Raw genomic sequence first — 27267 nt, 5'->3', positions numbered from 1 at the left:
ATAATTTACTTACCCACGGTATTTCACATTCAATTTAAAGCTGCTTTACAAAAGAGCTCTTTCAAAGGTTACGAGGGCGTGTGATAAATATAATGCCCAAGCAAAACGATGTGAGTTGTCTGTTTTATAAGATAGTGAAAATGGATGATTTAATACTTTTAATCTAATTTGCCCCCCCCCCCCTCCCCTCTCCGGTGAAATAAAAAAAATTTAATTTATTGAGTACGATGTTCATAAATACCACAAAATTATCCCCTCCCCAAAAAGCAAATTAACACATCTGGTTGAAATAGGGGAGGCAGTAGTATCCCCCACCCCCACAAAAATGGGGGGAGGCTTGTTTTTAACGTCAAACTAGAGACCCCATTGGTATCCTTACCGTAGATAGCTGACATACACTCTCTCTTATAGCACCACAGCACCCGAAAAATCCAACAACCATTATAGCACCCCCAGCGGCCATGACTATATAGGTTCCGTCGTAAACTCCTATGCCAGCCTCCTCTGGTATTTGCTTGAAGAAATCTTCATTAAATCTAATCCATATTGCGAAGCCTAGAATCGTTCCTCCTGCACACTGAAATAAAGAATAAAGACAATTTTAAACGGTATTAAACTACGTAATGACGTCACAGCTGTAGCCACAAAATAATCAATATTACGAAAGTCTGCAGCATATAATCTAGGCTGGGGCTGCAGTTAGACTTTGCTGTTTTTATTCTTTATTTTTATTTTTTATTTTTATTTTTTTCAACAAGACAGTGCACGCCTAGTTTCCAATAATGTATATAGCATTTCCATTTATTTGAAAGCAGGATAAAAGAACATTGCAGATTAAATGCCTTGCTCACGGGCATAGGTGCCGCGGCCGGGGATCGAACCTCGGACTTTCCATGTATAGCCAGGCGCCTTAGACCACTCGGCCACGGCTGAGCGCAATCGATACGTCTGATGTGGCAAAGACTACGAATTTGGACGCGAAGAAGAAACGTTTTGGAGCGTTTTGACCCAGTGGAGGAGTCTAGGGACTGTAAAACAGAGGGCCACAGGTTTGGATCCTAGCAATACTATACCCATGTTGTGTTGCACTCAACCCAGGTGAGGTTTATGTGCAAGCATTGTTGGAATGTGCGCTCTATAAGGCTTGAAGGGTTACAGCAAAGATACTACAAGGGGAAGATCGGGCAGTACATAGGCAGCATAATGAAATGCTTGGGAAGAGCGCCCCACAGCGTTGAGTAGGTAACGACCCTTTGTTTACCTTTGCGTATCGTGATCTGGTTGTGTACAAAACATATGAGAGAAATGGTGATGGGTTGAAGGAATTCATAGACGATTTTAACTTTTTTATTCATTTTTTTATTTTTAAATTTAAGATTAATATATTTCAGAGGTTTCTGGGTAATAAAAGATGGAATTATTCCCATGCACCACCCTTGAGCCATCTCCAAACTTCCCTCTCTCGTTTCCCCCATATGTTTTATACACAGCTACGTGCCGATATGCGATGGTTTACTTACTCAACGCTAGTGGGCGCCCTTCCCCATGAGCATTTATCGAGCGTTTGGGAACGTTTCAAAAAATCGCCGAAGTGTCCGATCTTCCCCTTGTAGTATATTTGGTTACAGTCATGGTATTATTATTTTTTCTTATCAATATTTTTTTCTGGGAATCTGTTTACAAGCTATGCTTTTTGAATAGGTTCCTCATATTTCACGAATTCTATATCACTTTGTAAAAAAGAAAGTGAATGTAGTTATTATTATATTCTCATTTGCTATTTTTCTGGAATTTGAAAACAAAATGAAATCAATTATTATCATTGTAACTATTCTAATATGCATCATCATCAAACTCATATCTGATTGATACACGTCTGACAAAACTCAAATACACACACACACACACATACTAATAATTATTACGGTAATGATAATTATTATTATTGTTTTCATCATCTTTATCATCAGCATCGTCGTCCTCGTCGTCATCTTTATGCATGCAGAGACACCCGAGGAGAATACGGATGATTACATATTAACAGCTGGAGGGGTTTGTTACAATCCAGGATGATACGATTTTTTGACGGGGGGGGGGGGCATTCATAGCCAATGTCTGCAATTCTAAGTTGTGGCACCATTTTACCATCTACACAAAGCTTAGCAATCACCTTCGAACATTTTTTAAACAAATGATTGCATTGACTGCACTACAATTAATCGTGAAAATCAAGCGTACGTTTAAATGCTAACATTTGTGTTGTGAGACTCTGGTGCTGCTTTAGCATGAGGCAGGCGCTCCATATGCTGACGCAATGTTTACTTTTATCAATCAATAAATCAATCTTCCTCTTGAACGTGCAAACAGGATAAGTCTATATCATTCACTTAAATATGGTATTTCATCCACTTAGCCTCACTTTTCAAGTGTGAAATACATAGAACTATAATGTATAAGTCTATACCTGCTAACAATTTGACAGTGATCTTATTTTGAAGAACGTGAAACCATAACGTTGCAGCTATTTCATTCTATGCATGTATAAACGACATTATGAATGGGAGTCAAAGCAGATTTTCCCAAGAAATTCAATGTTTGTAACCTCATGAATTATTTTTTAATAATATTGAATGGAACATGTTTATGAAAACACACAAAAATACCTTTCAATTTTTATCAAAAAACACCTAATTTGAAACAGGAGTAAATTATTAGTTACGGGTCAAGTCCACCTCAGAAAATGTTGAATTGAATTAATAGAGAAAAACCAAACAAGCATAACAATTACAATTTTATAAAATTGGGATGTAAAATAAGAAAGTTATGGCATTACAGTAATACTTATTTTTCACAAAACAGTTCTATGCACAATTCAGTGACATGCAAATGAGAAAGTCGATGATATCCCTCATCCACTATTCCTTTTGCTTTTCTATTGTTTGAATCATACAATATTTCCCTTCTTACAGATATACAATAATGGCCAACTTGACTGAACCATAAAATGTTAACACTTCAGAAATTCCACATTTTCGTTGAGGAATAAAACGTTGTTATAAAGGACAATGAGGAGAAAATTTGAATATTTCATAGTTCATGTAATCAAATGCAAAATAAATAGTGACGTCATCAGTCCCTTCGTTTGCATACCATCCAGGAGGTGCATATAACTGTTTTGTGAAATAAAGCGAAACTTAAAAATGTCATAACTTTCTTATTTTACATCCGATTTTTTTGAAATTTTCTGTGCTATGCTTTTTGGATGTTTCTCTTTTAATCAAATCAAACTTTTTTTCAGGTGGACTTGTCCTTTAACAAATGAATGAGTGCCTCCTTTATCTTAGTATGAGGATAACTTGGAAAAGGGTCCTCTAAAGCTGATTCCTGAATGCGTATACAAGATTACCCTTTGCACATTACTGTGTGATATGAGTCAAACCTGGCAAAAGTCGATGCAATCCTCAAATGGAACCTACTAGAATACAGGCTGAATGTTAGACTGCTTTTGCGTGTGACTCCCTTTCTTAAATCATGGATCAATACTTCCCAATTAGCACAATTAGATTAAATACGAGGGAAAATATCAGCTCTCCCTTGCCGTTCGGCGTTAGAGGATACCATAGAGGAGGACATTATGACCTCGTGCTGCATATGACTTTAGCCGCTGTCCATACGCGCTACCTTTATCGGACGGTTAATTGAAAGTGAGCTAACGAGTTGGCGCTTGCTTAAAGATAAGATGGGCGTGTGTAAATAATGAGAAAGATAAAAACAAAATCATTTACTTTGAGTATCACCATCCCCCCCCCCCCTCCCCCAAGACAAAAAAAAAATACAATAAACAAATTTAAAAAATCCACGACTAAGAAAAAAGGGAAATGAGCTAGGGTAAAATATGAAATTATTTTAAATATAGATATACGGTCAAAATTTTAACATGAAATTCTTGTACTAAACATTTTCCCTCTCAAAATCTTTGGCTCGATCATTAAGCTACATGTAGGTGTGTCATAAGATTTCAGAATTACTGAAATGATGAGATCAAAATAGCCTCTTGAAAAAATCAGGAACGCATAAACTGCGCGCTACTGCTGCTGCTGCTGCTACCACTACTACTGCTACTTCTACTACTACTACGACTACTATTAATAATAATAATACCTGTAATAATGATAATATTAATCATCATCATATTAATCATATACATGTAACTGCCACCATGACCAGGCCTACTACATGTAGGACTACTTCTCTTACTACTACTACTACTACTACTACTACTACTACTACTACTACTACTACTACTACTACTACCACGACTACTACTACTACTACTTCAACTATTTCTACTACTAATACTTAGTCTACTACTACTACTACTACTACTACTACTGCTATACTCCTATACTACTACTACTACTACTACTACTGCTGCTGCTGCTATTAATCAACTAGCGCATGTAAAACATGGTTATCGCTACTTTTACTACGAGTAAAAAACAACTTGTTCTTCTTCATTTTCTTAAACAGGGGAGTCTAGTATCGATGGAAAGGAATCAAAATGCAAATTGGTCTTTAAGACTGTGGCTGACCTTACTGTCTTTGCTAGGATCAATAGGTCCATGCTAGGATGAATCCAGGGGGCCCTTTCATAAAGCGTCCGTAAGTTAAGAGCGACTGGTGGTCCTTTCTTGTGGTAAATGATATTCACCATTAAATGTCGGTTGGTGATTAAAGCGCACGAGAAAGGTTAACATGTCGTTCTTAAAGGAGAATGAAATTCTTGGAGCAAGTTAGCTTTTGTGAAAGCAGAAAAATCAAAGAATAAGATCAACAAAAGTTTGAGTAAAATAGGACTAGCAATAGAAGAGTTATGAGCATTTGAATGTCGAGATCACTAATGCTATGGAGATCCTCTCATTGGCAATGCGACCAAGATCTATGATGTCACAGATGAACAACTCTCCCCTTTTGGACACTGAAAATATACCCCAAAACATCTCTTTTGCTCATTCTAATCATATGACAAACGATTTATCAATGATATAATGTTGTGAAACCTCTGTACTTGTCCTCTCATAAAGAGAACACCTCACCTGGTGATAGACTCTATAAAAGTGAGAATATAAGTGAAATAAGTACTAAAGTAATGAGGGAGTTGTACGTGTGTGACATCACAGATCTTGGTCGCATTGCCAATGGGAGAATCTACATGACATTAGTGATCTCAATATTCAAATGCTCATAACTTTCTTATTATTCATTCAATCTTCCTCAAACTTTCAACAATATGTTTCTTTGATTTTTCTCTTTGATATGGATTCAGCTGGTTTCAAGGGTTTCATTCTCCTTTAATGTCGCTCCTAACTTACGAACAGCTTTATGAAACACCCACCCGGCTTAGGATCCTGATCGTAGTGATGATGTCACGAGCTACCTGAGATTGACGTAATCAGAGGTCTGAGGGGGTGCACAGATATATTGTATTGCAATTTGAAAGAGGTCACATGACTACCAACGAAAAATGCTGTAGGCGAAGATGTAGCAGCGCAACGACGTGGTATTGGTAGATGGGGTTGGGAATATTATCATTTCTATTTTGGTGAAAGATAAAGCGGATCCAGGATATTCCAAAAGTGGGGGGAGGGGCACATTTTTCAGGGGAAAAATTTGACAAGCAAAAAATGATAAGGGTTTTAACCAAAAATTAAGGATATTTCGTCCCCGAAAAAAAATTGACAAGCAAAACAAAAAATGGTTTTAACCAAAGATTTAGGTCATTGCGTCCCCGCCAAAAATTAACATGAAAAAGAAAAAAAAAGAATATTCACTTTCAAGGGGGGGGGGGGGCAATTTCTGTTTTAACGGCATTTTAACATTACTTATTTTAATTTTGCTTCTCAAGGGGGGGGGGGCACGGGCCGGCTGTGCCCCCCCCCCCATCCCTCTCCCTGGATCCGCCAGTGATCCCTTGCATCTATAAAGAAAGTACGCGGTAGTCAAATATTGTTTTGGACCTAAAAAATAAAAAGTAAACAAATTGATGTGCACATTCGCTCACGTGAAAAAAAATCTTTAAAACATCGATTCAGCTATAAACGTTTGTTGTTTGGGGTGTCTTACGGATTTGATATTAGAAAAAGCCCTCAGAGTCTGATGATTTCTAATGACATAGAAACTTGTTGTGTGTCTAATCCTTATCGCACAGCATTGGATTCTATCAAATATCCATTTGTCTATACACTTCCCTCTCACTAATTGTTTATACAGAGAATCAAAATATCAAACTACCAGTAAAACTGAGAAGTTCATATTTTCTAACTCGAAACGTGGCTGACAGAGAAGCCAGCGTATGTGGGAATAAACAAATACTAATAGATAATGTAGGATTTATATAGCGCACGTATCCACCTTGTTAGGTGCTCAAGGCGCTCCAATATGACCCTTGCTAAGCTATATTCTACCGCCAGTTCCGTTGCTTTTTTATGAATTTTCTCCTGTCGATACCCATTTACCTCACGGCTGGGAATCGAACCCATGTCCCTCAGATTGAAAGGCGAGAATCTTAACCACTAGACCCGGACCCCTTCCACATATTATGTCGTGTTTGTACTACAGATAAGACGCAAAATTGGAGATACCATTCGCATCCTCTCGAATTTGGGTATCATTTATCTGTACAAACCACTTCCTTTTATTTCCATGTTACAAACACAATGACCCTCCATGGGAAGACAATAAGCGTGCACTTAATTATGCAGAGCAAAACATCCCTTACACATTAACAGCCAATACCCCGGGACTCCTTTGTTAAATGGTCCGTATAAGACTGGGGTAATATTATTGATTGTTAGTCTACGTCTAACTGGTCTAATTGTTATCAAGAGGGACAGACACCTTTTTAACCTCTTGGTCTTTATTGATTTACTTAAGTCTGAGTTTAGTCTACCTAGCCAGGGGCCGATTGCATGAAAGGGCCTTTGCAAGGATCGTCCTAAATGTGCGTGTCGCCGATTTATTATAACGCAATGTATGCATGAGATGCCTCTCGACAAGTCATTTGCAAACATATTCCATCTAAAGGTAACGAAAAATGTAGTGAAAAAAATGTAAAATGTTGGTATCCAGTGTTGAGTGGTAATCATTCTCTCACTTTTGATATGTCGTATATTTCAAATATTACTCTATATAACTTCTGTTATTCATTTTCTAAGACCAAAAATCAAATTTGTTTCAAGTCGTCAAAGTTGATAATCAAATTCTGTTCATGGTAACTCCCGTAGGAACTCGGCAGGACAACGTTTTGCTGTTAAACGCCAAGCTGGTATATAACCAATTACCTAGGAAACATTTTACGTCTAGGTTAATCAGTCATAGTGGCTGACCTTATAGACGACAGATATTACTAATTCACAAGGATAAAAATAATTATACTTAGCATGTCTACTTACAGTATCTTCCTTTTATTGTTTTACTGGATTACACCTTATTTATTACTTGATTATTATTATCATTATTACTTGTTTGTTTTTTCTTAATTCTTTGTGTTAACAGGGCCACATGAAAAGATCACGAAGTTGGTGATATGTGCCACCTGTGGCGTGTGATACGTCGAAACCAAACAAACCCAAGAATCAGACCGAGTCTATAGTGTGTTGATGTGTGCACAATGAGACTGGTTCAATCTGCAATTTAATAACAGAATAAACAATACTTGTTTAAGCTGAAATGACAACAAGTCATGACACATATAAATAATGTACACAGATTTCCAAACAGGCAAATAACGTTGACTCGCATTACAACTTAAATTATTCAATAACCAAGAATGACCTTGACATGTTTCAAGGTCATATCAAGTATAAGCATACTGTAAATATCATGTATTGATTAATGCGCCCTAAATTCACCTTTTCTGTAAAACAGTTTTCATAATAAAAGAAATCAACTACTACTTTAAATGCGTATCTGTTTACTTATTTATGTTTACATAGGTTATGACAATGCAAACCTCACATGCCCGAAGGCGCCAAATTCAAGTTACATACACAACTACGTATACCGCTGCGTACGCTTTCTATTACATAATGCATGCATGTACACGTATACGGTGTTTTCATTAGAACAAATTCACTGAGCCTACATAACTTTGCCATATTAATTCGTAATAACTTAAACCGTATTTCAGCATGCCACTCGGCTTATCTGAGAATATAACTACTTAACTTCAAAATGAACAAAATAGAACTTACGTCATTGGGCTCGTATCACGAAATTATAGAAATTAACAACTAAACTGACAAGCGACACGCTTTCCATGACTGTACCAAAAAAACAATGCGCCCTCAGTCGGTGAGTTCGAATCTAAATAAAAATCGATTTACAATGTAAAAGAAAACAGTATCAAAGCAAATTAGAAATTACTAAAAACCTTATCCTGTACACGACATCCCGGCCCCCTTAAATGAGAAGCCTTTCTGAACATTTAACAATTCATTCTTTTACGAAATCAAAATTACATAAAAACTCACTATATTCATCATGAATTCCTATATCAACAACTGTTTTTTTTTTTTTTTAACAACTTTCACCTTTGAAATATTTGTTTATATCAAAACCCAAAATTCACAACTTCAGTTGATTAACTAGGCCTTAACCTATAAAAAATCCTTTCATAATGAAGAATACCTTTTAACCAACTGCATTCACTAGCCAATAATTTTTAGCATTCCTAAGAACAGATGGAAAATACCAAATCCAAAATAGCATTAAGTATATTGCAATGAACATTCTTCTAACGTCACCATGACAACAACCAAGTTCAGAGCTTCCAACTTTCCGTGCCTGAAGGAGCATCGTTTTGGTAAAACATTTGACACAAAAGGAAACTGATTTGTAACTACAATTCCATACACCAGGAATGACACTGGAAAATGTTTAATCAAAACGACATCTTCCTTCTGGCTAAGAAAAAGGACATCTGTGACACTAGGAGAAAATTACTATGTTAAACAAGCAATCATAAAAACTTGCCGTTTCTCAACACGTTCATTTTGCAAAATACAATATATAAACTCTGACTTTAACTTCTCACTAAGAGTTTAACTCTTCCTGTCTGACTCAATACAAACCGCTCTAAGAATGCATTGACAAGTTCATATAACATTCAATACATTTTTGAAGTTCTGCTTCAAAATAAATTTGCATATCTTTCATTTATCATATCAAATTGACAGTACTGATGTTTCTAAACCATCATTTGAATACCATATCACCATATAATAACTTTCTAGTATTGTCTTTTGTCTAATCTGCACAAAATTTGCTTAGCATGACATGTCGATTTTCTGTACTAACAAAAAATCCTGAATTTCTAAAACAATCCTTTTTATGGTTATTTCTTCTTCCATCACATTCAACTTAAGTATGGTGACCTAAAACAAATACAAAAGTATTCACGTTTTCACTGTAGCTTAAATCCTGTTAAATCAGATTTACAATTCACACTGGAAATCATCAATTTTCTAAATTACATAACACATTGTAAACTTTGTCAAATGTTTTATGTCAATCGAGCAAATGTCTTGAAAATGACAACATGCATTTTTTTTTACATATGCATGAATAAACATGAATATTCTGAGAAATCAGTCCACATGTGTATATACAGTCTTCTTAATCAGTTTACAATTTCAAGTCCATTTTTTGTAAATTGTTTATATTAGCTTCTTAGTTCTTGTCCCATTTCAGTTTTCAGATATCAGTACTGGTAAGACTACTGTTGATACACTGTCCGCGTTAAAGTCACTTGTTAAATCCAGCTTACAAGATTATCAATCACGCTATAAACTTCCCGCGATGATACAAATCAGTTTGACGCTTGATGTAATCACTGTCGACATTATGATATTACATTTTGATGAATATATAGTAATGCTTTCACGAAGCAGAATCCACATGATTTCATATTTTGACGATTATTAATGACTTCAAAATGTTCATATCGCGATAAGTTCAAAGATCACTGCACAAGATTATCTAAACTGATCCTATCCTTGCAAAGACAATTGTTGATTCAATTATCATAAATTGCATATATTTCACAAGTTTCTCTTTCTTCTGATAAATAGGTTCTGACTTTAAGTTCTACATCAGCATTATAATCAATAATGTCCTTTCAGAAAAATGTATAACCCTGAGGTAGGTAGAATATAATTATGCTAGTCTTAGTTTGGATTTTCCGCGGTTGACCCCTTTCTTGCCTGGAAATTCTGGAGAAATCTTCCAAGCAGTCACAAAATAAGTGAAGAGTTTCCATTGGCTTCAAGCACAAGGCAACTAATTTGTAGATTGCAATGCGAAGGTTTCAACGTTTCAAATTTACACATGAGGTAAGTATTCTCTTGACTAGTATTTAAAGGTGTCTGCTAAAGATTGTACCTAACTCTGAGTCATCTTCGAGACATCTGGTCTGACTGTTACTTCTGGAAGTAGCTGTAGCTTCCTGTCTAACAGAAGTAAGAGCTTCGAATTCAAATCTTCCTCATCATAGACCTTTGGTGATCCTCTTGTTGGTGGCCTGCTGCTGACGATGCCTGTGATCTTGGAGAAAAGCCCTACCAGACCTTCATCTTTCTCAGGAGCTGCATCAAGAACCTCTTTAGCATATGATTCTTCCAGCAAGGACTTCATCTCCTCCCTGTAGTTAGCGTGTAGACAATCATCCTTATTCAGACGAGTCTTCAGGGAGTCTTGTCTGCTTGTCACTTGAGGATTATTTGGCAGATCCTGAGTTAGGGTGTGAGATGGAAGTTGCCAACTATTATCATATCTGTCAACTCTTTCTAGCTTACAAGTTTGATGAGGTTCGACTCCCAGAGGTATGTTTCCTGCAGTAGAAACGAAGTTAGATGAAGCTTGATGAATCAGTAGATTACTTTCATTTCCTAGCGGTCCATTTAACGTCCACCCAAGTGCTGTCCTGATGGCATAGACTTCACCTGGAGCACCTGCTCTGATTTCCAGTGGCATCAGAGCCTCGGGCATATCCTGTCCGATAAGTAAAGATACCTCCTTTCCTGTTGTCACTTGGAGATCAATACCAAAAAGATGTTGATATCTGGAGATATCTTCTTCAGTGGCCATGTTCACTGCATTGATATTCAAGCTTGGACGTGTAAGGAACTCAGCATCTATCTTCTTGCTTGATGTACCAGAAGACCCTTTTACACTCAGCTTCACTTCTTCGCATTCCATAGTGTGGTTAGGAGCTTCTAGTGTAGATACTGATACGATCTTCTTTCGTCCCTTTGTCTGGATCTTCTCTGCTATTTCCTGTAGACAAAATGAGTTTGTGGAACCAGAATCCAGCAAAGCATAGGTCTCAATAGTTCCTCCTACTTCACCTGGGACACTAACAGTGACCGGTACTATCGGAAGAGCGATTCTGCTAACTCCGGCCCCCATGGCGCCACAGCTGGCATGGGATGATACATCGCTGTCAGTTTGAGTAGACGCGTCACTTGCACTGAGAAGCGTATGGCGCTGTGGAGATGATGTCATCATCCTTCTCCCAGTATGTAGGAACTTTGTGTGTCTTTGATCGCATCCTCTAACAGAGCAGGTTCTGTTGATGTTGCATCTAGAAGAAATGTGGCCAGGTAAGAGGCAATTGAAGCATAATCTGTTCTTGAAGGCAAAATCAAAGCGTTCATCAGGATTCATGTTCTTGAACTCCTGACAGCCAAAAAGATCATGGCTGGCATTACACATAAGGCAGTTCTGAGTTGATGGATTGGCTGAAGTGGTAAATACGCTCACCTGACCTCTACCTAACATGGTTCTCACTTTGTCAGTACTTCCGCTCTTTGATCCTCCAGTAAGAAGTGCACCAAATACAGGATCATTAAGCTCATCAGCTGCATCAGTGATAAAGTCAACTGCATCTTGAATGGTAGGCTGTCTTCCAACATCTCTGATGGATTTCACATGACGTACCCAGCGGCTCTTCAGGTGAAATGGCAAACGGTCAATGATCTTCACCAGTTCACTCCTAGAGCTTAACTCTCGGAGCATTCCTATTGCCATCAATGTTTCTCCACAGGTCTTAAGCTGATCAGCGAAGTCCCTCAGCTGCTTTGGATCATTTTGTATGATAGGTCCTTCTGTGATCTTCTTGATCCAGGCATCACAGATCTTGAAGGCATTTCCAAATCGATCAGTCAGTAGCGTCCTTGCATGTAAGTATCCATCATCTGGATGCATCATTAGACAGCAATGGATGATGTCTTTGGCAGCTCCACTACACAGATGATATAACTTGAGTAGCTTGGTGTTATTGTCCAATGAAGATCTACCAATGACGCTGTCAAACGACTGCATGAATTCATAAAAATTCAGAGGGTTACCATCAAATGACATAATGTTGGCAGTGGAAATGGTGATAGCTTCCAACAGCTGCTGATGTTGTTTCTGTCCTTGCTGTAGGTGATGGAAAATGTCAGAATGCATCTTACCCATCATCTTATCACTTTCACTGGTTGAAGAATTGTCACAAGTTGGTGTCAGTTTTGTCTTAGCCGGCATTGTCGAATTGTCCCTGGAAGGTTCAAGCTTACAAGATTCTTCAGTCTTGTCCTGTTCTAAAGGATCAGTCTTTCCTTTGACCTTGACATCTGACTGTGTACCTTTATAAACAGCTTCTTCTGCCTCTGCTACCTTCAATTTCATTTTAAGAAGAAGTTCAGCTTTCCTTTGTTTCAACTTGATTTCCTCAAGCTCAAGCTCTTGTTGCTCTTGCAGAGCCATAACTTCCGCTTGTAAGGCAGCTCTCCTAGCCCTAGCTCGAAGCCTCCAACTAGCTGACGTGGTACTGCTACTACCCCTCTGACTCACAGAGTCTTCGGGCCTGATGTCATCTCTGTTCATAAAGTCACTCTGCATCTTGGCACTGTCCATCTTTACACAATCCTCCGACTTACTATTGACCTTAAAGGTGACTTCTTCATCTGTGCTGCCTTCCATTGCAGTGACGTACTTAAAGGAGGATGACACTCAAGACACTCAAGCTGACATTGAACTGTAGATGTGGCGTGTGATACGTCGAAACCAAACAAACCCAAGAATCAGACCGAGTCTATAGTGTGTTGATGTGTGCACAATGAGACTGGTTCAATCTGCAATTTAATAACAGAATAAACAATACTTGTTTAAGCTGAAATGACAACAAGTCATGACACATATAAATAATGTACACAGATTTCCAAACAGGCAAATAACGTTGACTCGCATTACAACTTAAATTATTCAATAACCAAGAATGACCTTGACATGTTTCAAGGTCATATCAAGTATAAGCATACTGTAAATATCATGTATTGATTAATGCGCCCTAAATTCACCTTTTCTGTAAAACAGTTTTCATAATAAAAGAAATCAACTACTACTTTAAATGCGTATCTGTTTACTTATTTATGTTTACATAGGTTATGACAATGCAAACCTCACATGCCCGAAGGCGCCAAATTCAAGTTACATACACAACTACGTATACCGCTGCGTACGCTTTCTATTACATAATGCATGCATGTACACGTATACGGTGTTTTCATTAGAACAAATTCACTGAGCCTACATAACTTTGCCATATTAATTCGTAATAACTTAAACCGTATTTCAGCATGCCACTCGGCTTATCTGAGAATATAACTACTTAACTTCAAAATGAACAAAATAGAACTTACGTCATTGGGCTCGTATCACGAAATTATAGAAATTAACAACTAAACTGACAAGCGACACGCTTTCCATGACTGTACCAAAAAAACAATGCGCCCTCAGTCGGTGAGTTCGAATCTAAATAAAAATCGATTTACAATGTAAAAGAAAACAGTATCAAAGCAAATTAGAAATTACTAAAAACCTTATCCTGTACACGACACCACCCTTTATAATTATCCGATCAGAAATACTTGTAAATGAATGAATAAACTACAGAGAATACAAGTTCAAATAATTAAACGTTTATCATGAGTTATATATATTTTTTTTCACGTTTATCTTATTTTCTAGAAATTGAAATGATCAATTATTTTTTTTTATTGTCAAATTAAACAAGATTTATGGAATCTGCCTGGAATTAAGAGACCTTACTAAATTTGATTTCTCATTGCTAACGAAAAAAAAAAGGTGTAATCCTTGGTATATTTTCAACATAATCTGTTCCCATAACTCACACATTGGGTTCCAAATTAGTAAATGTATATCGGTGGATGCAAGTCATATAAACCCGCAATATCTGACGTGTTAATTCATTAAGTAAAGATATAAATGTATATGTAAAAATAATGTTCATTATATATATTCATCTAATGCTAATGCATATCTTTAGAACAGTTGACAATATACATTTAACGTATTGAAGCCAATAATCCTTTGGCGTGACCAAATGAGATATGAGTGGTACGTTTCATCAAATAAAATTGTAAGGGGGTTATTTCAGTAACCACATTTCATCCGAAACGGACTTGAAAGGAATCCTATAAGTTCGAAATATATGCTGAACTCAGACTTCAGCCAATTAATAAATAAATAAATGGATGAAAATGGGGACATTTAAACATTAATGAGAAGGAAATAATGAGGAAAGGCCGTGTTGTTACCTTTTTTTCAATTGGGAACACAAATTATGTTATGATGATCATTTTATTCAAAAGGAGGTCATCGCATTGCCTGCATCAAAATGCAGGTATATTAACATATTTATTCTCACTAATGTTATGCATGGAGAACATCTTTAAATACTTCTTACGCCGTTCGTTTTACACTTAAACAATAATTAGGATATAAGTTACACCATGTGTCCTACTAGTAGGATCCATGGTTACACAAGCCGGCATGGGGCTTCTTGTTTTTTTATGTTATGTTCTTCTAAAGCCGGGCATTGGTGACACGAGATTCAGAAAGGAAGGCCCATTTGCCAATTTAGAGTCTTTGAAAAAAAGAATACCTACAGCAGTGAAAGCTGAAGTTGTGATGTATGACGTAACAATATACTCATTATTTGACTCTCTTCTTCACCACAATCCGTTATGCAATCACGTTTCACAAAGCAAGCAGACAATAAACCATCGACGGCTTCGGATGAGAATGACGTCTTCCGCATCGGTACTGGCCACTGGGGCATATACTAAGCCACTCACACAGGATATACCAATAACATCATATATGTTTTACCATGGTAGGTCCATGGTTTTACCTCTCGATACTGTCGACCGCGAGCCGAAGAAATGGATTGGTAAAACTCATGGTAAATTATTATATTATGATGCCTTGCAGTGATTTGCGTTTGTGTTTGCTGTACATGCTGGAAGTACATTGAGAGATAGAGATATTACATTCCCTACAAACTGCTATCAAAGATTAAGGTAAGGATAAAATGACGCCACGTACATCCTCTTACATCATGTATTCATGCAGTGATTTATAGTAGGACATTAATCGTATGCTATTCTCACACGTACTAATGAAACCGACGCCAAACCAAACACTCGATGGTATGGCATTGAAAATGACGTTAAAACAAATTGGCTGTCTTGTGTCCCGTGACACAAAGGTTAGCGATTAAACGTACGCTTGATCCTTACGATTGATTGTACATTGTATTCAATCGCAGAAAAGTGTTCTTCGATCATTGCTCAGCTTTGTGTTACGGAACCTTGGTGTCGGTTGCAGCAATGAGACAGTCACTGTGCCACGGTTCTGATGGACTTCAGCTTCTCATTGAAAATAAGACCTAGTTTGAGAAACGACCTTTGTGCTAGCTTTCATTCGCTTTAAACATTTCGACCTTTGATTGTATAAATAGGCATATATCATCTGTATAGCTACTTCTGATTAATTTTCAAAACCTTAGTTTAGATTATTATTCAGGATTATCATCTCATTAAAAAATAAAAGGCAATATAGTAGTAGTAGTAGTAGTGGTGATGGTAGTAGTAGTGGTGGTGGTGGTCGTAGTAGTAGTAGTAGTAGTAGTAGTAGTAGTAGTAGTATCAGTAGTAGTAGTAGTAGTAGTAGTAGTAGTAGTAGTAGTAGTAGTAGTAGTAGTAGTTGTAGTATTTGTTGTAGTAGTAGTAATACTTACAATGGTAATAATAATAATTATGATAAAAATAATCATAGTAATACTGGTAATAATATTGATAATATCAATCATTCTAATGAATATAAACTAATGATAACAACAATAACAATACAATAATTATTAATAATATTGATTATCAAAATGACACTAATAATGATGATAATTTGCTAGTGCATAATTCGCATCAGATGTCATACATTAAAGGTCAAGTCCACCCCAGAAAAATGTTGATTAGAATGAATAGAGAAAAATCAAACTAGCAGAATGCTGAAAATTTCATCAAAATCGGCTGTAAAATAAGAAAGTTATGGCATTTTCAAGTTTCCCTTATTTTTCACAAAACTGTGATATCCACAACTCAGTGACATGCAGATCAGTCCGTCGATGATGTCCATCACTCACTATTTTTTTTGTTTTTTATTGTTTGAATTATACAATATTTCATTTTTTACAGATTTGACAATAAGGACCAACTTGACTTAACCATATAGTATTAAACAATGGTGATTCCACATGTTCAGGGAGGAATTAATCGTTGTTTCACTTGACAATGAGGGGAAATTTAGAATATTTAATATTTCATATAATAAAATACAAAATAGTGAGTGGATGACGTCATCAGTCTCCTCATTTGCATGCCGAACAGGGTGTGCATATAACTGATTTGTGAAATTAAGCGAAACTTTAAAATGTCACAACTTTCTTATTTTACATTCGATTTTGATAAAATTTTCAGTGTTATGCTTGTTGGATTTTTCTCTTTTTATTCAAATCAATTTCTTGTTGGGGTGGACTTGTCCTTTAAACAGATGAGGCATCTTAGCCATGCGATCTGAGGAAATCTGGGGGAATTTGAACTATACTTCACTACAGATTAATTGTGATATCCGTTTGATAAAAAGGCAAATCGAATATTGACACTAATTCCAAGACATGAATTTATAAAGCCATAATGGCCAAATGATATCATGATCATGCGTTTGCATTTGATTATTTTTCGATAAAATACACATTTTCGATGAAGGGTATTTTTGGATAATAATAATAATAATAATAATATAGGATATCTATATTGCGCACATATCCACCTTGTTAGGTGCTCAAGGCGCTCCTATATTACCCGGCTAAGCTAGGCGTTCATAGCGCACACAGCTTTTTAAGGAATTACTTCCTACCGGTACCCATTTACCACACCTGGGTTGAGATAAGACATTTAGCAAGATGCATTTTCAATATTTACACAATGATTACTTTAGTCGTCTATGCATTATTTTGCTTAGCTTTAAATGCTTAGCACCAATATCTCAGCGAAGTTAACCAAACTAGCACCTGCGCATTATTTGCATAATTAATAGTCAAACACAAAACGAGTTTTATCACGCATTAGCCTTCGAAACTCAATTGGACTCAGGGTGGATGGAAATAGATTACGATATAATTTCGGCTACTCTGCTAAATAACGGCATATGCCTCACATTAGTGATGATTTTCATCGTCTTCTGGTCGGCAATTGCAGAACTACTCAATTAAAGCGAAAAGAAGGCAGGTAATATCAATCGTAGTAAATGCAAAAAAAAGTGATATATTTTAGGAATTTGCCTACTACCGGTGTGAGTGTGTTGTCAATTAAATTAAGTTTCATTGTGTTCTTAAAAAGAATCCACATCGGGGGAGGTTTGGTTATATATTTCAGAAACCCTATCGCTACTCAGTAACATGCTATTCATTGTACCCACTTTAGAATGTTATTTCATTTTATCTGTATGCTATTTGAATTGAATTGAATTGAAAAGGTTTTATTGAAATTATTGCACTTTGCAGCCAAAAGGCTGAATTGCGTACAATTTACAGGCATATATACATAGAGTGTACAGATTTAAAAACATCAAACTTGAAATGATGACGAAAATATAATGCAACTTAATATATGTATAGTAAAAGGAAAAGATGAAGTAATAAAAAAATACAAACACATGTGGTGGTGGAAGGATGCTTATTGATAAACGTCTTAATTCAAACAATAAAAAAACTTAGTTTTAAGCAGGAACAAAAACGAAAGACAGGAGGGTGTCTGGGGACGAGCGAGCAGTCAAGTCCAATGCACAGCTCCAGCCAAGGATTGCTAATCCCACAACACCATTCAACCTGAGCAATGAAATTGGTTATTCAAATCCATCGGTCAGGTGGAACTTTGTAGGGTCAGCTAACTTCACCGGAGCTATGCATTAATAGGGCCGACAAACAATCACTTTCAAAACAAAACGCACTCACATTCATACCACGCTCCTCATTCATCCAACAACCATAAAGACACTAAGTCAAACAACTGAACTCACCCACCCAACAGTCACCCCTGGCACCTTGAACTCATTAAACATACGGATAAAAAAAAAAGTATGCGGGGGTGAGTGATCGCTCGTCCCAGGAATCCGTCCTGCTCAAACCTGAAGACATTTACTTAAAATATAAAAGATGACGTAGTTTTGTAAAATGATATAAATGTCTTCCACCACATACATAAATTTTGATAAAAATGAGTGAAATATTGGTATAAAAATCCAAACATCGTTTCCTTTTAGTTGTTACAATGTGAAATACATGCATTAAAAGCATTACAATAACACCTGTAAACCTATTCAATTATATGTTTGAGTTTAAAAAGTTCTAAAAATGGTAAAATTGTAAAATTTTCATCACAAGCACATAAACTAATAATAATAATAAACAAATTGGTATCAGGCGCGATGTATTAGCATAACACGACTTGCACAGCAGAGGTTTGTGTGTATATCAACCGGGTAACTAAATAACTAGTCAAGATCTGAACGCCGGCAGGCGTTCCTCGGCGGAACCCCACGGCCACCCGTCCCATACGGCGCGTGCACCAGACCCGCCCAATCCTCCTACCCCTCGCTCTCTGTCACAAGAGCGAAAAGTAGGAGGGCGAGGCTCCTGTGAACGTACCACGTGGGACCGGCGACCGTGGGTCTCCCCAACGCCCAGCAACCAACATTCAGATCCTGACTAAGGAACAATACAAGCTTATTTCAAATTACCGTTTAGTAAATTTATAAAGTAAGGCAATGGACTGTTTAGAAAACGTTTGGTTTTACAACGAAACTGACGATATTTAGGTCTTCTCCTCAATGAGTAATCAACATCGTTGTTGAGAGGTAGCCAATGGTTACAAAGTGGACTGTTGGCAAGGGATACAGCAAAGTTCATGCACAATTGTTTTCGTCTTTCAGATAAAGATTGTAAAGAACACACTTCTAAAGCATCAGTATAATTAGTGTATTCTTCACCTAGCATAATTCTGCATGCTCTTGACTGAATACGTTCTAAACAGGAAATTTGGTTTTGTGTTAGGTTTCCATTAAAAACTGGTACTCCAAAATCCAAAATTGGCCTAATGTAACCCTTATATACAGTTATTAAATCGCAAAGTGGTAATTTATACGTTTTGAGACAACGAAGCATATATAGTTTTTTATTACTACGACGTAATAGGTGTGAAATATGACTATCCCATTTTAAGTTAGACTGAACAATTATACCTAATATTTTAGCTTCTTGCACTGTTCTCAAGCATTCATTTCCAATGAAAATACGACTTTGATCAACAATATTTTTAGAGAAAGTTATATGCATGCACTGACATTTAGATGGATTAAGTGTCATGTTATTGCTAACAGACCATTGGTTAAATTCAGTAAGCGTATTTGGAAGTTTGGATGGTTGTAATTGAACGCGACTTTCAACCAGTGTGAGATCGTCAACATATTTAAAATATGGAATTTGAGATTTTATACATGCATCATTAATCATTATTAGAAAGAGAATAGGCCCAAGTTTTGTACCTTGAGCTACACCTGCATGTGACACTGACCAAGGTATTTGACTCGTTGTCGTCGATTTTCGAGGAAGTCCAAAATCCAGGAAATATGACACGGTCTTACTTCAAGGTTAAGTAATTTTTTTGCAAGGATATTGTGATTTATTCTGTCGAAAGCTTTTGAATAGTCTGTAAAAATGAGTGTTGATATATATTGGTATTTTTCTGCATTTTCATACAATTGGTGAAGCAATCGAACTAGGTAATGATTTGTTGATAGCCCTTGTCTATTTCCAATTGGTTAACATCAATGTGATCTGATATATCTTCTAATAACCATTTACATATGAACGACTCTGCTATTTTTGCAAAATAGCTAGTTAATGCTATTGGTCTTAAGTTCTGCACTGTTACTGGTAAACATTTAGGAATGGGTATAATCTCAGAGCGTTTCCACTGACATGGTACAACAGACCGGTAAAAGGAATTGTTCAAGATATCAGTTAGTGGTGAACACAATTCCAAGGCGAACTCACGAATAATTCGGACGGATTTTTGTTGGTTCAAAGTTTTCAATTGTTTATATACTTCGTAAGGTTGTACAATAGGGCAGGTTTTCTGAGATGGTAAATAAACAGGTAATTCATTTCTATTTAAACTTTGTAGATCACTTGCCACGTTCAAGAAATGCTGATTAATATAATTAGCAATATTTTTATAATGATTAGGATCATTTGGGTCAATATTCGGAATATGGATTGGGCTATGTTTTTTGTGAGTGTTGGTTAAAATCCGAATCTGTTTGTACCATGCTGCTGGATTACTAGTTTTCAAATTTCTAACTCTGGTATTATAATATGCAACTTTTCTTTGTCTGATTAAGCGTATCACTTTGTTTCTTAAATAACGCCACAGACTTTGGGAGTTGTTACTGAAAGCTTGCTGTCTTTGATGTATAACATCTTTGACTTCCGCATTGATCCAAGGCTTATCTCTACAATGCATTCGAATCTCTTTTGTCGGAATGTGAATATCTAAGTGAGTCATCATAGTATCTAATAACATTTGACATTTCAAAGATGGATCATCTTCTTTATACATTTCTTCCCAAGTAAACTTAGTTAACCAACTACCAAAAGCTCTTTTGCCACTGTCAAGAATCGGGCGACCAATTCTTTTCTTAACTTGATTAATACGATGAGCCTTTTCCTTGGGTATCCAAAGGATACAGTTATGATCACTCATGCCAATAGGGGCTAATATTTTGGTTTCTTGGTACAATGGGTCTATAGTGGTTACAATCATATCAATAATATTGCCCTCTCGGGTTGGTTGAGTAACAATTTGTTTGAATTTGTTATTTTCAAGTAAGAAATTAATATCTAAATCATTGAAATCACCTACTACCGAGATCCCAGATTCTGGATAGCGAAGCAAAAGACTGTCCAGGGTGGAGAGAAGGTGATCAACATACTGCTGCTTGTTGGGGTTCCTTGGAGGGAAGTAAATCACGCAGAGTATCAGTCCGCTAATTTCCCTTGGAAGTCTTTGGGGTCTCATGTAGATCCATAAAGTTTCAACTCCTTTAGGTGTAGGTACATCGATTATCCTCGCTTGAAGATGATGTTTTGCGTAGAGCGCGACTCCTTCCCCTAATCGATCTTCCCTGGGTTTTGAATATAAGCAAAACTCCGGTATTGAGAACATATCAAGGGGTTCTTCTGGACTAAACCATGTTTCGGTAATCGTTGCTATGTCCACCTTATATTCCTGAATGATTGTTGACAATTCGTCGATCTTATTCCTCAGTGATTTGGCGTTCAGTAGTAGCAGGGTTGGGACGTCGTAGCCATGGTGACTCTGATGAGCAGCGTTGTCGTGTTGCATCGGCGTGATTGTAGTAAAACATGCTGGGCGAGGTTTGCGTTGTGAAGGTAAAAGGCGTTGTCGGATAAGTACAGGTATGCCTTGCCCCTGGTACGGTCTGGGACAAGATTTAGGATGCTTCCTAGAACCAGCTCGTTTTCCTCGCTTGCGTAGTGGTTTTGGTGTGATCCCGAGGTCCTTTATCACTTTCCATGTCGTTGGCGGTACGGTCCTGTAGCTATTTCTTTGACGTAGGTTATATAAATCTTGAATTGAATATTTAAATACAGTACGAGTGCTGGGTTGACTTTGGTTTTGGTTTGTCGGCCCAGGGTTGGGGTGTATATCACCGCATTTGAGGAGCTCAATGTTAAATGTTGATTCACAGTTGCTGTAGTAATGTATACTGGCTTGTAAATACTTCAGATGATAAAAGTTCTTTCCATTCGGAGAAGGAATATGAGCCTTGTAGTTGTACAATGCAACGCTGGCTGTGCAAGTGTGCTTGACTTCATGTAGCTGCTGTATTAACAGCAAGCTACCCAAGAAGAAGGCGAGTGTGAACATAATGGGTGGATTGCACCATCAGGCATGCTATTCAGGTGGAGGAATTCCAATCAATTGTCTGCTTCATTACCATTTCTGAGGCTGGATGCCAAGGTTGAGTAAACAGACAAGCCTGCAATGGTCAATGTACATGATGTAATGGCTACTGTGTAGAGACAATGTAGACAGATTTACAGGATATGTGCAAAATATAAATCACATTGAAACTCGATGAAAACATACAAAAAGTGTTCCAAAACGTCTTCAAAAGTTGCTATGTAGTGCAACAAGATGGTTGATACTATTAAAGATGGAAATTGTCCTTCAACTAAAGCAATATTCTCCTCATAATTGAGAGCTCAAACTTGCGCGATGCTGCCTGTTAGGCGCCAATCAAGCCTTGATCACGGCGAAGATTGTCCTTCGATCTTATGATAATTGCTCCTTGTATCAAAATTTTCTGATAAATGGACGATTCGATCAATTCAGTTTCACGGATGACCTGTGTAGGTTTTCGCAAAACATGATGAAATATTTGCTGATTTACTACTTTTTGTTCTTGCAATTTTCATTATTTCTTTCTGTATTTCGTTATTTTATTATCCAGGCCTCCCGAGCAGCGATCCATACATCATTTATATTGAGGTGTGGGAATAAAGGTGACCGAAGATATGAGGGTTCTTTTACATTGTAGACGTGTATTTCTGGCAAAGTGGAGTATCGGCGTAGCATTATCCATTGCTTTTATTTATATCTCCCTGATGACAATGAACTATGGCAAGTTTACTCTTTACAGCAATGGCAAGGACAATCCGAGGAGGGCGTCACACGGCACCGAGGTCAACTCTCGGCAAATTTCCCAGATAATTTTTCAACATTTTCACCGCAAAAAACCAAGCAGTACGCCAAATAATATTGCCCGAAATTTGTCTAAGGAAGATAACTCAAAACTGCCAGAAGGAAAATCCCAAAATATTTCCAACGAAAATTTCCGAAATATTTTGGAAGAACGTGAATCAGTGGAAAATATCACAAGTCGGAAATCCGGACTTCCAGGAGTCTCAGACGAGGGCAAAATTAGTGTCCGCACAGATGACCAGGGAGTGGTCGAGTCCCGATCGACAACGTCCATATCCTCATCGTTGAGGGTGTCATCGACATTTGTTGTCATCCTGGCGCAGTGGCGTTTTGGCTCTTCGATCATCGGAGAGCTTTTCAATCAAAGTCCAAATATCTTTTTCCTCTTTGAGCCGTTGTGGTTGGTTGATAAAATTAGGAATAAAAGGGAGCTTCCGTTTTCTCCATTCCCGCGAGAACTTCATGAATACTCGACGAGAACTCTTAGAGATATCGCGGCGTGCAATGTGTCCCAGGAGTTTGTCCGTTTGACAAATCCTTGGGGCGGTCTTATCAACAACCGTGCGATATGTCAGGCAACAGGAAAAATAAATCAATGTAAATTTCGAAGTTCTGACATGGTAAATAACCTATGTACTACATACAATGGTATCATGGCTACGAAGGTCATCCGGGCTGATCTCGGGAATATAAAACCCTTGGTAGTCGAGGACAAGGTCAATGTCAAGGTCATTCACTTAGTGCGAGATCCAAGGGGGTCAGCTGCTTCGCGTATCCACTATTACTTTGAGGAGTGGAGCGACCTGGTGCGAGCGCATGAGGCGGAGTTCCAGAAGAAGGGCCGGCTTGCACCCCTCGGGCTTACAAACTCTACTGAACGCATCAAAGACTCCATTCCTACCATGTGCAAATGGATGCGGGAGACTCGAGAAGAAGCAAAAACAATGCCAGACTGGCTTCGGGGTAGATACTACCTTCTCAGGTACGAAGACTTCGCGGCAGCGCCTCTCAACACAACGGAGGACCTCTACCAATTTGTAGGGTTACCCCTGCCACAGAGCGTCAGGGAATGGGTCCGCAATAATTCACAGGCAAAACACAGCGATCCTGGAACGTTTTCAGTGCATAAGAATTCGCGCAAGACCGCTCAGAAATGGATGAAGGATCTCAGAGAGCTTGAGATTAAACAGGTTGAACATGATTGTGGAGATGTCATGGAGGATCTTGGATACCAGAGATACGCAACGCTCAAATTAGCACAAACATAAGACCGATCTTAGTTCAACATAATCTATCCTGCATAAAATGCGAAAGGCGGAAATAGTAACTACAACTCATAATTTGAACTCAGTTGCTGCTTGGAATATGACTGTGTATGACATTTTGACAACGAGCTAGCTATTATAGCTCAGCAATACTTAGTCGTAAATATTCACTTCTGTAAGTCCTTTTTTTTACAGTATTGTTAAGATTGTATTTTTGGTAAATTGCCGAAAAATGTACTCCTGTTGGTCTAAGTTAAGCCATATTATATGCCTCCCCATTTCAAAACAACTTAAGTTCATTTAGTTTGAGGAACTTTTTTCTTAACGCAATTTTCACTTGAAAAAATAAAAGAAAAAAGATGCAAAGAGGAAACTAGATCTACTGAACATTGTGTTGATTGAGAGTTAGTCCAAATTCCTGTCTCACAGAGAGCTGCGAATGATCCCATTAACCTCAACTATGGAAAGCCAGCAACGCCAACATCTGAAATTCACACTGAGGTGTGTGTGAGGGTGTGTGTGTGTGTATATGTATGTATAAGTTTACATTTGCAGAAATGGGATGAACTGAAGGTGAAAAGGGATTTGAATGTGAACAGGTGGGATTTGTCTAGTGTGGTGCGAGTGTGAATCCTGGTGTGTATGTTGATGTTTTTTTTTCTTTTTACTAGTTTTTTTCAATTTCCCCTTCTCTTGTATCAATATGATTTGCAGGTTTTTTTTTTTTCTTTCTGTATCCTATTGCGCCAAAATGTTAAACGTTCATTATGCAGATTTGTATATATTATGTTTCTTTACGTATGCGTGGTATGTGCATGTGTGTATGGGTGTTAAGGTGGGTGTGTATGTGTGTATAATTATGTAAAGTTATGTTGAAGCTTGATTTAAAATGGGATGCAATGATAATACATTTAGGTTGATTTCTGTTTTCCTGCAAATCATTTATATAGCCATTTAACATTAATTAGTATTGAAATACATAGAGGGTTGGGGACTCAGTTGAGTTATTTTTTTTTTTCAGATATAAAAGTATAATTTTAAGGAGTTTCATTCCGTCCTTATTTGCTTCAGTTCTTGGTAAATATATATGTACTTTTTTGCATATCCTTGTTGATATGAAATGAAGATTTGTATTTTGTTTTGTATTCATCTGCAGTTTATGTAATTCATTTGAATGAAATCCTTAATAAAAACATATTGAAAAAAAAAAAAAATGTATATGTATACACACATCCACATACACACACATATATATATATATATATATATATATATATATATATACATATATTTTATCTTATAATTATATGTGTATATATTCATATACATGTATCGACAATTAAGTGTGTGGTGTATTTTTTCTTCTTTTTTGACGAAGGACGTGGTGCAAATTTCCTGCATGGAGTATCATGACAAGTATGGATTTCCATTAAGATAATGTTGATCAGATCAATCACAACTCTTTGTAAGAGGAGACCGAGATGAACCTTACATTTTTATCCAATCAGTATTAGTCTCGAAAGTAGACCAGGTGGAAATAACCCCTGCGTTTTCATGATTTCGGGGGGTCGACTTCTTTGACACGGTTTCGAGCATAGTACGTAGTTACACAAAAATGAAGTGCTAATTCAACACTTACAGTGCTTTCATAGTGACTGCACAACGAGTGCTGATTTTCTAGTTTAAATTTGAACTAGAAAATCAGCACTCGTAGTGCAGTCACTATACAAGCACTGTAAGTGCTAAATTAGCACTTAAATTTGTACAGTGTATACACTGCAAAAACACAGGTGTTAATTTAACACCAGCCTGGTATCTATATCGGTCCACACCAGAGAGGTGTTGAAACAACACCGGATTTGTGTTAGGCTAACACCAATTTGGCATTTAAGCAACACCAATTAGTGTTAAACCAATATCGGTTTGATTTACTGGTGTTGTTTCAACGCTTCTCTGGTGTGGACCGATATAGATACCGGGCTGGTGTTAAATCAACACCGGTGTTTTTGCAGTGATATGTACTGCTAAATTAATTAAACCTAGCAATTGTAATGCATCTGGCTCTTCATATGTCATCTTCCAGTGATAAAGACGTGTTATTGTTGCTACTTTGTGTTCTACAAAAAAAAAAAAAAAAATCCAGCTCAAACAAGTGTAATTGACAACTCTTTTGACTCGGGTAGTGATTTTTGTAGTATAATTGGCCATCTATGAATGAGATAAGAGAAAGAGAGAGTGGGAGAAGGGATGGCTTGGTCATTATTGACGGAGATAAAGGGAAAGAGAGGGCTAGAGGGGGAGGGAGAGAGAGAGAGCGGCGGGGGGGGGGGGGGGGGTGAGAAAGGGAGACAGATAGGGTGGAATGGCAATGCATTATATACATGTATCAATTCTCTACATACACAACTAGCTTAGGAATGGGAAAAGGGTTAGGATCGACGATCTCGTGAAATAAATACTTCTTGATCTAATCCGGCAAAGTTCTTAGAGCTACAGTAATCCAAGTTTATACAAAGTAGCCAAGGGGTCCGTTTCAGAAGTTACAACTGTCAGTGGTAAATTTGTAATTGTAACTTCTATGGTAACAGGGTTCAGCAGCCAATCACATTAAGGGTCCCTGTAGCAGTTACAATCATTGGAAAGTTACCATGTCATGTACTGCTCATTCTTCATGACATATCGGCCGCCCAAACGATTGTTACTGATTTAGACGAGTGGTGCATCTGCAAAAAGAGGGAAAATAGCACTCAGGG

General features: G+C 37.3%; 3 protein-coding genes across 4 annotated transcripts in view; 1 reads left to right on the top strand and 2 right to left on the bottom strand.

Moving 5' to 3' along the window:
• Positions 1 to 2303, bottom strand: part of LOC129267797 (mucin-2-like) — a 68612-nt gene extending 66309 nt beyond the window's left edge. The window contains exons 1-2 of the mRNA XM_064105064.1: positions 2253 to 2303; positions 380 to 577 (exon numbers count right to left, since the gene is read on the bottom strand). Of these exons, the coding sequence (XP_063961134.1) occupies positions 380 to 577; positions 2253 to 2303 (249 nt within the window). The remainder of the gene's footprint in view (positions 1 to 379; positions 578 to 2252) is intronic.
• Positions 486 to 15124, bottom strand: LOC129261421 (uncharacterized). 2 transcript variants are annotated; one of them, XM_064104615.1, is made up of 3 exons: positions 13743 to 13932; positions 8253 to 13175; positions 486 to 577 (listed from the first exon to the last, which is right to left on the bottom strand). In XM_064104615.1, the coding sequence occupies exon 2, from the start codon at positions 13021 to 13023 to the stop codon at positions 10441 to 10443; it is 2583 nt and encodes an 860-aa protein (XP_063960685.1). In that variant the 5' UTR covers positions 13024 to 13175; positions 13743 to 13932; the 3' UTR covers positions 486 to 577; positions 8253 to 10440. The 2 variants fall into 2 exon arrangements, with proteins under 2 accessions (XP_063960685.1, XP_063960686.1); XM_064104616.1 differs by lacking the exon at positions 486 to 577 and adding an exon at positions 7458 to 7685 and having other exon boundaries at positions 8253 to 15124.
• Positions 15108 to 26683, top strand: LOC129268823 (carbohydrate sulfotransferase 4-like). The gene is made up of 2 exons (XM_054906318.2): positions 15108 to 15425; positions 22999 to 26683. Exon 2 carries the CDS (start codon positions 23063 to 23065, stop codon positions 24515 to 24517), a length of 1455 nt encoding a protein of 484 aa, XP_054762293.2. The 5' UTR covers positions 15108 to 15425; positions 22999 to 23062; the 3' UTR covers positions 24518 to 26683.
• The last annotated feature ends 584 nt before the right edge of the window (positions 26684 to 27267 follow it).

Source organism: Lytechinus pictus, chromosome 9 (genome assembly GCF_037042905.1).
Source record: "Lytechinus pictus isolate F3 Inbred chromosome 9, Lp3.0, whole genome shotgun sequence".
Classification (NCBI taxonomy): Eukaryota; Metazoa; Echinodermata; class Echinoidea; order Temnopleuroida; family Toxopneustidae; genus Lytechinus; species Lytechinus pictus.
Note: the sequence above shows the minus strand (reverse complement) of the source record. Positions and strands in the feature narration are given on the sequence as shown.